The sequence below is a fragment of the Sceloporus undulatus genome, chromosome 2 (genome assembly GCF_019175285.1).
Source record: "Sceloporus undulatus isolate JIND9_A2432 ecotype Alabama chromosome 2, SceUnd_v1.1, whole genome shotgun sequence".
NCBI classification, from domain to species: Eukaryota; Metazoa; Chordata; class Lepidosauria; order Squamata; family Phrynosomatidae; genus Sceloporus; species Sceloporus undulatus.
The window spans coordinates 60,736,208-60,751,562 of record NC_056523.1 but is presented as its reverse complement, the minus strand read 5'-3'; the positions used below and the strand labels follow the sequence as shown (position 1 = coordinate 60,751,562).

At 37.4% G+C, this 15,355-nt stretch overlaps 1 protein-coding gene across 13 annotated transcripts in view; it reads left to right on the top strand.

Annotated features, from left to right (window-relative positions):
• Positions 1-15,355, top strand: part of CACNA1D (calcium voltage-gated channel subunit alpha1 D) — a 319,633-nt gene that overhangs the window by 151,328 nt on the left and 152,950 nt on the right. For 7 of the 13 annotated variants that reach the window (XM_042448733.1, XM_042448732.1, XM_042448729.1 and 4 more), the window contains exon 8: positions 3,002-3,105. The exons of 1 other annotated variant lie outside the window; for it this stretch is intronic. In XM_042448733.1, coding sequence (XP_042304667.1) covers positions 3,002-3,105 — 104 coding nt within the window. Of the gene's footprint in view, positions 1-2,330; positions 2,435-3,001; positions 3,106-8,230; positions 8,257-15,355 lie in introns of those variants that run through there. 5 more of the 13 variants (XM_042448738.1, XM_042448737.1, XM_042448731.1 and 2 more) reach the window with 2 other exon arrangements.

Sequence of the window (15,355 nt, the reverse complement as noted above, 5' to 3'; positions counted from 1 at the left end):
GTGCTTGAAGAAGAAACCAGTGTGCTCTGAGAGATAGTGTAATGTTTGGAGGGGGGCTGTCTGGCTGGCCCAATAAAGGCATCATTCATGTGTATCTTGGATTTTGAAAAATGAAGTGGTGGTGGTGTTGTGAGTGCTTTTTTTCATAGGGTACAGAGAGCTTGTGGATGGCTTGTGTTCTGAAACAAAAAGAGCATAGAAAAGAGGTTAGGCTGCCTTTGCCAGACTGATAAGCTGTTGGTAACCTGCTAGAGTTGAAAGGCATTCGCTTTTAAACCAGCTTGATATTTGAGCCTCCGAGAAGTCAGAGCAGAGCACTTCGAAATCAACAAGGTTTTGAGAATCTGGCTGTCAGCAAGAGGAGTTGGCCAGCGTGCTTTGAAGTCTGTGTTCTAGGGTTAGTTGACCCTAGACCCTACAGACATCAAAGCCTGCTGGAACAACTTGCACTGTTTCAGAAAACTCTTGATTTCCAAGGCTATTCCAGATACAGATAAAAGTACCAACAACTTACATACCAATTAAAATATTGTGAAAACACATGCAAGAGAAATGTCATTCCTATCCTAGTAGGAGCTGTAAAAGAGGCAAAGATGGAGAGATTCTTTGGCTGCAATGAATAAACACCAGAGCGCAAGTCCCATTGAATGCAATAGGATTGTCATCTGAGTTGACATGTTTTGGACTGCACTGCTAATTAAGCATTTAGTAACAAATACTGATAGCATATTTCTCTGGAAGCTTAGAAGCAGTCAGAAATGTTTAGGTTTATTATTTTAGCCAAACCAATTGCCTTCAGATATTAATGTCTTTGTAATGGAACAAAGGAATGGTTAAAAGCCAGTATGCAGGGAACATAAAAAGCTGCCTGCATAACAAGGAACAGTGCTGAAAATGAATGAAAGAGGACAAATGCTAGGATGAAAGAAGAGTACACAGTTCTAGAGCAGGAACTGAAACTGGAACTGACAGAGCAAATATGTCCTTTCTTTTTGTCATTCTGTGACATCAGAATATAACTTTCCATTACTAAATACAGCATTTATATGCTAAAACTGTGACTTAACAGTTGATATTTTTATTTCTTTTATTATTCCTCCTCCTCCTCCTCCTCCTCCTCTTCTTCCCCCCCCCCCCCCAAAGAGCCAAAGCTGTTTCAAGACATGATTCCTCCATTGTAAAATCAATTTATTTCCAGTGTTAGTAACCTTGACAAGGTAGGACAATACAGTGGGCTTCTGAACATACTAGGAAACATAATAGTTGGCCTCATTGTAAACTATTACATTTTGCCTTTGAAATGTTGACAAAATGGTGTTAGCTTGGAAGGGAAAAGTCTGGCAACTGTGATGTGATGAGCATTTTTGACTAGGTGCCCATGACTTGTAGCAATAGCAAGTACATTTCTATACCACTTATCAGTGCACCTAGGCACTCCCTAAGTGGTTTACAATCTGTAAGCTAATCGCCTCCAGCAAGCTGGGTAGTCATTTTAGTAACCTCTGAAGGATGCACATGCCTGAGTCAAGCTGGAGCCCTTGGCTGGTATTGAACTTGCAACCTTGTGGTTTGTGAGTGAGTATGCTACACATGCTCGTGACTGTGTTCCACACTGAGTCCTAATAGCCTGTATTCTAGCTAGTAAAACGATCACATATTTCCAGAAATAGTCTAACTCAAAAATACATTTTCCTATCCATAGAACCACTGGGGAATGAAAAGAGAACATCTCTTTTGATAAAGAATAACTGTATTGTATTCATTGTACAACAAACTGGTAATCTGAAAAGTCTTGTACTAAATATGTTTTCTTCATATTTTGCATCTTTTATCTAGGTTTCAGCTAGTAAATTGCTGGATTTCATGGTTTAAATTGATGTATAGAAAAGAGAAAGGGCTGAACCATTAAATAAGCCATTGACATTTCAAATTTAAATGATGATGTGAAATTAAACTCCTTGCCTTACAGTTCTTGCTTTGGAAAATAAGAACAGAATATATAAGTTTAGGCTAGCAGTCTCTCTGTCTTAACATTTAGAAATTTCTTTCCACATATTGTCTTCTAAATTGGATTTTAAACATTTTATATGAATGATTTAAAAAAAAATCTTAAGTAAACCTACATGTGTTCAAATGCTTTCTGTGTTTTGCATAGTCTGTGTATGCATTTGAAGTGAAATGAAATATGTCTGGTGCTTTTCTTTTCCCCCCACTTGTATCTGAAGAAAGGGAGTACATTTCTATTGATTCCTTGTGTTGTTTCCCCACTGACTGTTCCCTATTACAAATGAAAGTAACCTGTTTCTATAAGAACATCTTATTTTTTGCAGATGAATGATGCTATGGGATTTGAATTGCCATGGGTATATTTTGTCAGTCTCGTCATCTTTGGGTCATTTTTCGTTCTAAATCTTGTTCTTGGTGTATTGAGCGGGTAAGCATACACCTTTTTTGTCCTAAAAGCAGAGTCCACCATTCAGTTGCCATGATCACATAGGTATGCTATAGAACTGAGATCAAAAGAGAGTAAGGTTGTTAACATGAAATGTTGGGCTTTTCATTTTAAGCAGCTTTTCTCTTCCTCGACAAAGAAGGCTTAATAAGCCAAGACGATTTTTCTGAGAAGGAATTCTGCCTGGAAGAGGAAGAGAAGAAGAAAGAGGAAGAGGAGAATGTCATATTGGCAAACGATCTCAAACCATTAAAAATTGTCCTCCTGTAGGACATAAAGTTCAGAAACAATGTAAATTGCAAGAGTTAAATAATATAGAGATTTTTTAAAAATAATTTTTTTTCTTTGCAATAGTAGAAATATATCCTTTATTTCATAGTTCTGCAGTGCGGGGAAGCATGGAGGACTGCAGTGGAATTAAATGCATGAGCTGTCAGTTTTTAAGAATCTGTTCTGGTACATCGAATACCTATGTGAACTGTCAATTGCAGAAGGACTCTGCTCTGTAGTGAATAGCTGAATCATAACGTGTTTCCTTACATTTTACAGGTAAATGATGCAATAGGATGTGAATGGCCGTGGATCTATTTTGTTAGTCTTATCATTCTTGGCTCATTTTTCGTACTTAACCTGGTTCTTGGTGTACTTAGTGGGTAAGCAGTTAGATTAACATTGTATATTCCACTGCACTGCAGTGTGTAAAATGGCCTATGCGTTTGCTGAAGCTTCACAGTAATGGCTTTTCTGCATGTGCCTTGGATTGTTATGTCATTTTACTGATGTTTGCTCTTCTGAATGTCTAAACTTTGTGCTTGTATCTGTCTATGACACCTCTCAGTTCACAGTGCTTGCCAGCCCCCATCTCTGAAGATTCACTAAATGAAGTACTGACTTCCTAAAGTTTAACTTCCAGTAGCTAGATAAAATCATTTTTGCACACAGCCTGTGTATGCCTATTTATTTTAAAATGTTCGTTATGGCTATTGTCCATTTATGAAAGACTAGTTTGAGCACTGAAAAGTTGGTATAAACAAAGAGACCAGTAGAATATGCCTGTTAGCAGGTGCTTTACATTTTGGTTTTTACTGACAGCCCTTGTTAATATCTACAAGTCATTTTATGTTTACAGCTTATAGATCAGTCTTTTTACCATGGAGGAACCTTTGAAATAATGTTCAGATCTCAGGGAAACCCTGTATAAAAATGACTATATATATATATAGCAAATTACAGAATAAATAAAAATAATAAATAAATAGATTGTGACATCTTGCAAAACCCCTAGCAGCCTCTCATGGAACCCTAGAGTTCTAAAGAGCTCTGATTGAGAAACCTTGTTACAGATTTTCAATAAAGACATTGAACATAATCCAGGGAAGTGTTCTTCCAGCAAACCCACATTGCCAGCTCTGAAAGTCACAAGAGTTTTTAAGTGCATGCTATCTACAGCTGTCAAAAGAAAAGCTTCTCAAGCCATCAGAATGTGTTTGTCAAGCCTCCTTCTCTCTATTATGGGCAGGGTGGGTGGGTAGGTAGGGAAGAGTGTTTTTTGTGGCTCCCAATCTCCTCAGGACACCTACAAAGCCCTGTATCTATATGTACCTTCAACTTGCCCGTCAACTCATGGCAACCCCATAAATTTCATATGGTTTTCTTATGCAAGGGATGCCCAGAGGTAGTTTTCCAGTTTGTTTCCTCTGAAATATAGCCTACAGCACCTGGTATTTGTTTGCAGTTTCTCATCCAAGTACTAATCAAGGCTGACTCTGCTTATCTTCCAAAATTAGTCAGGATCTGGTGCCTTTAGGATATTTAGGCCTTGTACGAAGCCATTGGACACCATTTTAAAAAAAATCAAGCAAAAAAAAGCCTAAAAATCACTTGAACCGCCACAAAAATATAGCAAAATGCAGGTTACACTGTATTTGTCCTGTCCAACCCCCTCATGAAGATAAATTAACAAAAGTAAAGGTGAAACAAAACTAGAAGTGACCAGAGATTTTGTTTTGTATTTACTTTCATATTTGTGCAGCTCACCGGGGGTGAGGGTGGAAATGATTGGGTGTATTTACTTGTTGTTCACTGCCTTGAGTTCCTGTATTGAGAGAAAGGTGGGATATAATAATAATAATAATAATAATAATAATAATAATAATAATAATGGTATTAATGGAATCAGAGTGGAACCACACTCAGGATGGGACCTCCATAATTATGTAAGCAAAGATGTAGGTCTGTGCACTCAGTAAAGCTTACAGTTGCTTCTCTCCACAACCTTCATCTTGTAATGTCAGAGTCACCAGGGCAAGAGCACTGACAAAAGAACAGGTCCATTTTACTGACTGGCAAGGCGTAATCCTCAGATATATAGTTGTAGTGCAGACTTTAGAAAATCAATTCATTTTAATAAGATCACTATTTAGCTGGACAGTGGCATGAAAATACAGGTTTAGATCTACAATGACTCCATTCTCTGCCGTAAGTCCTTTTTTTAGTCTCAGATAGAATAGAACCTCTGAATCCAAGGACTTTACATAAACATTGACTTATCAAATGCCATTGACTTCGTGGATTTACTCTGCTTTTGACTAGCAATTGATCTAAGCCTTTGAATCCCTAAAACATGCTGGCCATAACTCTCAACCCATAATTTTCAATCACAAATTAACTTTTGATCATTTTCTTCACTTTGGGTGTGTTTGTTTAGTCACATACATAATACCCCCAGCTTTGTTTTAAACTTGCAAAATCTGAGGACTGAAAAGGGAGATGGGTGTACAAAGAAATGGACATGGGTGTGCATGCAAGACCCTCCTCCTGTTTCTGAATACCTGGCTGCACTTATTGATACTGACATGTTTTGAAAACAGGTTTAAAAGAAGGTTGTGTAAGGGCATTTAGCTGAAATGCTTTCAAAGTTGCCCATGCCTGGCAGCAACCCTACCTTTTTAGGGTCTCTGGGTAATGGTCTTGGAAGTAAGGATATTCAGCCAAAGAGACTTACAAGCCTCCCTCCAGATCTCTGTGTTGAATGCACAAGGACTGCTAGAGCATTGGTGTGTGTGTGTGTGTGTGTGTGTGTGTGTGTGTGTGTGTGTGAATGCTCAAGGCAGGGCTTGTGTGTGTGCCTACATCCCTTTTCAGTGTACCATATTGTAGACAACAGCCTATGTAGAGATTTGGCAAAATAATCTATTGAATACTAAGGCAGAAAGTCAGGATTTCATAGACATCTATGAACCAATTATCAACAACTGTATTGTTTCATGCACTTGAAAGTGAGCAGTATTTCTCCAAACTGTTAGCTTCATGAATTGTGCTAGTTTGTGCAATACAGTTATGTCATCTAATTCTTACACAAATGTTTTCCATAGAATAATAAATTAAGCACAAGTAAGACAGTGTTTTGTGATAACATGACCAGGGTCATTAATTAAAAGTTTAGACCACTTTTGAAGCCAATGTCAAAGAATTGCTTGAGGGGCACAGCAGAAGTTCCAGAGGTAGTAAGGCTAGCAAGTCTTGTGGTGTCATTCTAAACCCTCCCTCCTTGTATGTGTTGATCGTTTGTGTTTGAACAGCCATGTTGAAGAAAAAATATTTTACAGAGGATGCTGGAAAATGCCTCGCCTAGGTTACAACTATTAAAAAAAAAATTTGAACTATAGATTTTTGTTTAGAGCTCAGCAAACTTGAATAATGACATAATATCTCTTTACACTTTTAGTCAAGCTCATGGTCCTTTCAGGTCAGCTCTATTCAGCCTTACTGAATTTGTGCAAAATGTTTTCTCATTCTGGCTACACTGAGATTCTTGAGATTGAATCACTAGGGACTATTTAGTATCTTTGCTTATTACTAGAGTTCTTGCACAGTTTTTTTTATTTCAGATTTTTTTTTGGGGGGGGGGGATCATTTGCACTCAAAAAAGTGTACCAAAACATTTCACAAAGAAAATGGTGTCTTGTTCACAATATGCCATTTTCTATGTAAAAATTTTGTTTTAGCGACAGAAACCATTTTTGAGCAAGTAATTTTTTCATTACAAAGCCCTAAAATGTTAAAAATCTTGCAGTACTTGACTATTTTTACAATTTATTAATTCACTTAATTTATATCCCATCTTATTCCCCCCCCCCAGACTTAAGGCTGCTTAAAATTAAACACAAGTACAATGTAGTTAATAATGTACAAATATCATCAGTAAAATGTAATCAAACTGTCCATCAATTTAAAACATACATTGAAAACAAAAGCAGTGTAACACCGTATCGAAATCCCTTTCTTTAAAAGAACTCTCAAAAATTTGATAGGATAGAAAAAATTTGCCTGCTGATGGAAAGAATTCAAAGATATAGCCATGTTAGTCTGTAAAATCAGTATGTGAAGAGATCTTGTAGCACCTGTGAAACTAACTGAAAGAAAGAAATTGGTAGCACAAGATGAAAGCTCATACTGCCAATTACTTTCTTTTGATTACTCTCAAAGGTGCTACAAGATTGCTTCACATGGAAAGTTAGCAAGGATGAAGCCATTCTAGCCTCCCTAGTAAGTCCGTTTTGAAGTTAGGAGCAGCCATGGAGAAGTTTGTTTCCACCAGAGGAGCCTGTAAGAGTGGTGAGACCAAAGGAAGGGCCTTTGCCAAACATATCAGGACCAGGGCAGTCGGTATGGGGAAATATGGTCTATCCAATAAACTGGAGCAAGGCCATGTATGGCATTATAGTCAAAACCACAACTTGTGCTGGGAGACAGCCACTAAAACTGTTGTAACTGGAGAGTCCTGTGCTTCCTATAATTAGCCCAAGTTAACAAACTCATTGCAATTTTCTCAGCTGCTGATGTTTTCTAATAGTTTCCAAAGTCAGCTTCCTATACATATATAACTAAGATGCAAAACATGCTACATAAATAATCACATTTGAGACCACGTTAACTGCCCGGGGGAGTTCTGGGAATTGTAGTTCTGTGAAACATTTAGCCTTCCTTGTCAGAGAGCTCTGTTGCCAAAATAAGCTACAATTCCCAGGATTCCCTAGCACTGAGCCAGGGCGGTTAAAGTGGTCTCAAACTGGATTATTTCTGCAGTGTTCTTTGGACCTATGTAATGTATTACCAGTTCTGACAGTTCCGGGAACTGATGCAGTTGATAATCATGCATATAACTGTGCAAATGTACTTGTGGCCACTACCGGCACCCAAACCTGAATCCAGGAGCATCCCCCAAGATGGAAACCTGCATCTTTAGGGGAATGTAACCTTATGTAACCCTCTTCTGTAGGAATGTAACCCTACTCTGTGATTTGCCTTTTTACTGACCAGAGTATCTTTGTCTTACCTGGATTAAGCTCCAATTTGTTCAACCTCATCCAATCTGTTACTGATGCCAAATATTGGTTTAGGTCTAAGGGGGCTTCCTTGGAATTGTATGAAAGGCAGAAGTAGAGTTGGATGCCATCAGCATACTGATGGCACCAAACCTCAGATACTTCTATACAATCTTTGCATACCCTTACCTAAGAAGAGAAGAGGAGACTTAATTAGATTATAATGACTGTGAAGGATATGAAATAAAAAAGCTGTTTCTCTACAATTCTTGTCAAGTTCATCAAAGGGCATTGTTAACTATTCTGGTGTGAGCTTATATTTGCTTTAGATTTTCAAAAAGTATTTTTGTAATTTTCTAACCCATCTATATATCAAAATATTTTCAGATATAGACAAAAATAAAATTTGAATGTAATTAAAGGAGAAAGAGATAATCTGGCTGGAATTTCTCCTGGGCAAGAGTAATTGAAATAAATGTAAGCATCTTTTTTCTTTTTCCTGAGTTCACTCAAGAGAAACTCTCATAGATTGTTCCCAAATTTCATGCTGTGTAGGTTTTACTTTGGACTAAAATTTTAAATATGTGGGAATGGCCATAAATGTTTAAGGTGTAGAACATCAAAATGTTGAGTTGCAGTAGCTCTATGAATTTAATATTGCTGAAGGTCTAAAATAGTATTTAGGCTGCAATTATATGCACATTTACTTGTGAATGACTCCTATTCAGTATAGCTAAGGTGGGCATGCATGAAATTGCAGTTGTAAATTTACACAGAAACACATAAATGATTTGGTTTTAGAAAACACAACCAGACCTTTACAATACAAACTGAATAAACAAATAAAAAGCTCTCCTAAATAATCCCTGTTACTTATAAACATGGCTGTATTTAGTTCTCTGGATTTTAGGAACTAAAATCTGGAATGTTGTGCTAAAGTTGTTTCTACATTACTATATCGTGTAATGTTGGCTTATGCTCAATCTGTTGAAATGTATCCAACGTATTTCTGTGTTGTCTTTCTCTTTGTGATGTGCATGTCTTGTTAGAATGATATACATGTAGATAAGACATAATTTGGGAGATCTTTTCTTTTACATCTAGCTTTTACTGAAGGTAAGTATGTGACAATGGAATGTTGACATTGCTTTAAAACCACTATAAATGAAGTCGTTATTTTTATGATTATTATCAGTTAATTTTACATAACATACAGGGACAAGAGCAGACATGTCCTTAGTAGGCATTCTAAATCAAGAAGACTGTTGGCAGTAGAGGACACATTCAGCATTTGAAGGACAAAATGTTAGATGGCTATCATACATTCAATTCATTTTGTCAACATCCATTAATTTTCTTTCTCATTAACATTAGTAGTTTTAAGTACATCTTTCCCAATATAAACCCTGAAGGTTGAATTTTTTTAAATTTTCTGAAAAACTCTAGTGTTAGAGTTTGCAACTTTGGATATCTTGCCCCAGTATATATATATATCATAATGGATAGATTTAAGCAATACAGAAACAACATTTTGCTTCTGTTGAGGATATCCTCTGAAGTCTGAATCATGTTCTAGATGAAAATCTCGCTGAGTTGAGCTCATTTTTCCTGCAGCATGCTTGGCATCCTTGCCATACTGCATTTAGTTCAAGGCAGGGGTGGGTAAAGTGCAACCCTTCAGCTGTTGCACTGCATTGCCCAGCAGCCTAGATGTCATAGCCAATGGTGAAGAATTTTGGAAGTTGCAGTCAAATACCACCTGGAAGGCTATACTGATTTAAGGCTACATTTTGAATGGAAGTACAACTTCCTTGATAAAAGTGCATGAATTATGTAAACATTATTCTGCAAGTTTCATTGCGCATTTATAAGGGCCCATTCCATACATACCAGTAGTTTTCCAAAAATATATCAGTGCAAATAACTGTAATAATAATTACAATCTATCTGTGGAAGACAGCATTTAAAAAGCTATAATATTATTGTGAGGACTCTCTCTTTTTCTCTGTGTGTAAATATTGTATAACATTTTAAACAATGGTACAGGGTATTTTAGGATCCTGATCTCCTTCGCTGTCATAATGCCCTTATGAGGCACTATTCTAAGTTTACAGAGTGAAAACAGTGATTTTTTTTTTAGGCCACCCAGCAAATCCAAATTTAATGTGCGATGTGAACTTAAACATTTGAGCTCAAAATCTATCATTCACTAATACAAGGAGAGGCTTCTTCCAAATTGGGCTTTAAGTATAGAAAGAAGCTTTTGTTGAACATAGAAAGTGTACCAGATACTTCCTCTATGCATATGAATTCAAATGGTTGATTAAAGAATATTAGCTACTGTACAATGAAAAGCATTAATTGGATACAAATCTTTTAATAAGCTCCCAAACAAATTATGTTTCTAAGAATATAATTGGAATATCTGGTAACTGCAAAATTGTTTCTTAAAAGGCTAAATTAAAAGAATCTGAATTAGAACTAGCGTCAGGCCATAAGGAAATATTTAAGAGCATCCTGTTTACTTACTAATAATTGTTCACTCTTGGGTCAGCTAGTTTTTATGGTATATACTATCACCAAAACTTAAGAAAAGTTACTTCCTTGGACTACATCTTCCAGAATCCCCCTTCCTTTCAGGCTGGCTGGGAGTTGTAGTCCAGGAAAGCAACTTTTCCAGGCTGTGACTACAAGACAGATGCAGTGGTGATTTCTAGCTCAGGGGCTGTATGCATGGGCCAAACGACTTATGTTTCCCATGACCTGGCGTCATCCTATTGAGATGACTCAGGCCAATGCATTTCCAGTGGATCCGGCCCAACCAGCCCTTCACCCAGTCTAAAAAACCCATCTGTTTGCCCAGAAACATGGCTACAATAGCTGGTAGACTGAACAGCCATGTGTCCTCTTACTTGCTGCTGCCACCACCACCGTTCTACTTGTAGGCCCCAGTTGTGGCCTGTGATGTTGAAAGGGGCACTTGGCCATGTGGGTGAAGCCAGGTGCCCTGTTTCTGCCCTTACAGGTTGTGGCAGGGGCCTGCCAGCAGAATGGTAACAGCAGCTGCATGCAGGCAAGTCGATGGTGTTCATGGCAGCTCCTTGGCACAGCAGCGGTCTGACATCTGAACACCTACCCATCAATGCACTTGACCAGGTGGGCATAAGCTGGATCCACTGGCAGGATATGACAGGGTTGACCCAAAATATCTTGCCCCAGTATTCAATGCCCCTGGCAGCTGCTTTCCCCACTCGCTTCAAAAAGGGACTAAACAGATTTATGGAGGCTAGGCCTTTACACAGCTAAAAATAGGGAAATAAAATAGCCATGATAGCCAAAGATGGAACCTCTGTATCAAGAAGTATCACATCCCTCTTCAGTTCCAAGTTGCTGGGACAGGAAATTCCTAGCTGCTGAGATAGGCTATTCCTTTTGTTCAGGTTAGTCATTGTTTGTGCGTTCTAGTTGAATTTAAGAAAGTGGGTATGACAGTTCATACAGTCTTGTATTTTCTGCAGTCATTTGGTCAAAATCTGAAGAAATAGAAATTGGAGGTTTTATTTTCCTAAAATGGAGCCCATCTCTGATAAGCAAGAATTCTTTGTGAAGGAGATTATACACACACACACACACACCATGAAACCACTTTCAAATGGTGTGTTTAGAATTTAATTGTTACCAGAGTATTTTACTGTTAACAAAGAAAATCTGAAGTTGTAAGTATCATTTTTTTATTTACAAGTAGAACAGCTTTTAATGAAGCATGATAATCTATTCCTCAAGAACTGTCCTAACCAGTAGAGAATGTTTTCTGTGGAAGACAGATTTAGCTAAAGGCATGATATTTCTTTGGGTCACCATGGGAACAAATAAGATCTTTTCAAACCCACACTAATAAAATCTCCATAAGTTGTGTTTACTGCCTTGCTTGAGGATAGCGAGCGAATGTGCACTGAAATGTCCCCTATATCTATCCTTCTGTGGGCAAGTATTGCAGGTTAAAGTAATATCCAATTTTATTCAGTTAGTATATGTTTTTCTGATTTTTTTTGCAGCCTTGCACAGCAGTCATGCTGCTCTTGCAATGGATGCTCATGGATTAGCATAATAGGAAATAGTGCTGTATATGATATTAAATAGTGCTGTATATTAAATAATGCTTATACAGATATATACCTAAGAACACTTCCCTACATGACACATGGAGGATTAATAGGAAAAGGCATTTAAATAATGATGCACAGAATAGAAGATGGCAGTGAACTGTCAGCTGCAGTTTTCTGGCAGAGGAAAATGAACAAGTCTTGACAGTATTCCTTTTCACAGCAGAGTCAGGGATTAATAGGAAGAAACCAAAATGTGAGGATAAAAGTGTTCCCTTCTTGCATGAATAAAAATGAATAAAACATCATTCCTCTTTAAAATCAAGTACATTAAATAAGCCTTGCTGTGTGTGGTTGTGTGTTTCTCTACTTGTGTATGTTGGAAGGTAGGGTGACCAAACATTTTTGTGCCATATCATAATGACGTAATTGTGACCCAGTTTATTTAATTATCCACTAAATATTTTTAAAAACTAAAAAATCCTTTCTATTGTCTCATACAATGTAACATTACATGAGAGCAGTTAAAAAATAAATTTACAATTTCAGAAGTAAAAAATTTATATCAGCATCTGTAGCTTGTTGCTGTACATGTCTTCTTTCAAAATAGGAATAAAATGTGTCTGAAGCCCCTGTCTTTTAAAATATTCTGTAAATTTATTTTTAAAATGTAAAATTGATTTAGGGTGGAAATGATATTTTAATTAAAATAGATTTTGTTAAAAAAAATAATGCAAATAATATTAAAATATAACTACTCTCCAAACTCAGGATTCCTTACAATAGCTAATCAAACCAGGATTAAAAACTGACATAATGTACACAATAAATTTGTTAAAAGTTAGAATAAAATGCCAAATAGGCTATTAAATATACTTTTCACAGTCTCCAAAATTGTAGAGAGCTAAATCCAATATTATTTCCATTCTAGAACAAACTGGTTGAAATTGATATTTATGTAGGTATGAACTATTTCTTCTTATTATTTTAATGGACCTATAGTAGTTGAGACTAACATTGGATTTTGTCCATATTCTCAGGAAAAGAGAGTAACAAAATATATTTTATTTCATGTCTTGGATTAAGTTGGTGTGGTTGTTGTAAACTGACATCAAATTGACTTCAGCTCATAACTACCCTATGAATAAGAGCCCTCCAATTCACCCTATTATCAACAGCCCTGCCCAGGTATTGCAGATTCAGGGCAATGGCTCCCTTGATTGATTGATTTCTACTTGGTCATGTTATATGTTTCCCTGCTGGTCAAAGACTACCCCCCACTCTTGATTTAAACTTCCCTCTAATTTTTCATATTTTATGGAAGAAAGTTTTTTTTCTTCCTTTTGTTGTTGTCATCTTCTGTTTTTCTGCAGTGATTATTATAGTAGTTCTCTGTCCCTGTGCATAAGTTGCTAACAGTTGCATTTAGGTTTCTGACTATTTCTATTATCTGTCAGTTTTACTTCTTAACTTCTTGAAGAGTTTCTTCTGTCATCCATTGAGGCTTTGCTTTCTTTTTGTCTGCAGATAGTGTGATTTTTATTCCTCCCTCACAATGACCTTGGCTTCAGTCCAGAGTTCTTCTGGCTCCTGGTCGATTAGGCTTAATCATGCAAAACTTTTTTTTTTTACATTATCTTAAAGTCTACAGAAGGGGTAGGCAACCTGCGGCCCGCGGGCCGAATGCGGCCCGGCAAGGCCTTGGGACTGGCCCCAGCCCGGTCCTGCTGCCGATTGCCGCCGGGGCCTTTGGCGTCTCATGCGAGAGGCATGGTGAGGCAATTGTCTATAAAAGCCTCAGAAACATGCATTTATCTTAACATTTTTTTAAAAATCAGCAAATTTTTTCGCGTCTTCCATTTTTTATTTTAAAAAGTGCCCTCCATTTGAAAATTTTGTCCTACATTTGTCCTGGTTTATTTATTTATTTAATTTTTTAAAAAAAAATTTATTTTTTTATTTTTTGGCTTCGGCCCCCCAGTTGTCTGAGGGACAGCAACCCGGCCCCTGGCTCAAAAGGGTTGCCTACCCCTAGTCTACAGGGATGTTCATCTGGTTGTATTTTGTCAGGATGATTGCTTTAGTGTTCTTCTTTAGCTTTACATTAATTTTTGATATTAGCAGTTCATGGTCTGTGCCACAATCTGCTCCTGGTCTTTTTTTTTCTTTTTTTTTTCTTTTCTTTTTTTGCAGAGAGAATGGAGCATCTCTATCTTCTGCTTCTGATTATGTAGTCTATTTGATTTCTGTGTTACCCTTTAGGTGATGTCCATGTACCTCCTGGGTAAAACACTGTGTAATTATTTGACTCAAAACGTCCCATTTTTTGTCTACTTTAACTAGCTCACCCTAAGTGTTGTAGTGTTTGTATATTCCATTTTTGTTTTACTGTATCTGGCTTTTCATTTTCTGGCATGATGTCTTGTTTAATTTTGGATTGTCTCATCATAGGGTTGTTGTGGTAAAAGACATTCAGAAGAGGTTTACCATGCCTCTTTTTGCACAATATTAACAGGTGTTAGCTATACTGTCGCTGCTGTTGTCTCTGAGAGATCCTCTGCCAATGTCACCCTCCACTACTGCTGCTGCCCAGTAGCTGTTTGGCACATTTATTCTGGCTCCTCAGTAAAAGCCTGTCTGACATGGGAACACTGCTGTCATCAGCAATAGCCTATTGCCTCACAGGAGCACACAATCCCATCACCACGAAAAGTTGTGAACAGCTAATATTATCTAAACAAAGGAGCCCTGGTGGCGCAGTGGTTAAATGCCTGTACTGCAGCCATTCACTCAAAACCACAAGGTTGCGAGTTCAAGACCAGCCAAAGGGCCCAAGCTCGACTCAGGCTTGCATCCTTCCGAGGTCGCTAAAATGAGTACCCAGACTGTTGGGGGCAAATTAGCTTACTTGCTAATTAGCTTACTTGCTGTTCACCGCTATGATCTTTGGAATAGCGGTATATAAATAAAACAAATCATTATTAAATTATTGTCGACTTTGGGAAATGTCTGTTTTACCAAAGGAACTAAAATCCCCCTGTTGGTTTTCATCTTTTCTCTGAAAATTATTTGGTGGGAAGATGGCTCCCTTTCTCCAGAGGTGATGCCAGCTTTCTTAGAAGAGTTGAAACATTTCTCTACCAAATGCCTAAGTGAGCTTGGCCTTCAGAGATACTTGTCTTCACACAAGCTGAGCTCTCAGAAGAGCCGTTTAACTGTCATTTCTGATGCCACTCAAGTCTGAAAATGTTGCCTTCTTGGACCAGCTTGAGAAGAACCCTTTCAAATGTTAGTGCTTACATGTCTTATATGAATGCTCTGAATTTGTTTGGATTCAATTGGGTTGAATACAAACTGAGTATAGTCCACTAGAACTTACACAATTCAAAACTGTAAAACACTAAAATATTAACATCTAACAGATTAATCCAATCTCCCATCCGAACTAAATAGGTAAAATAAAAAAGACAACA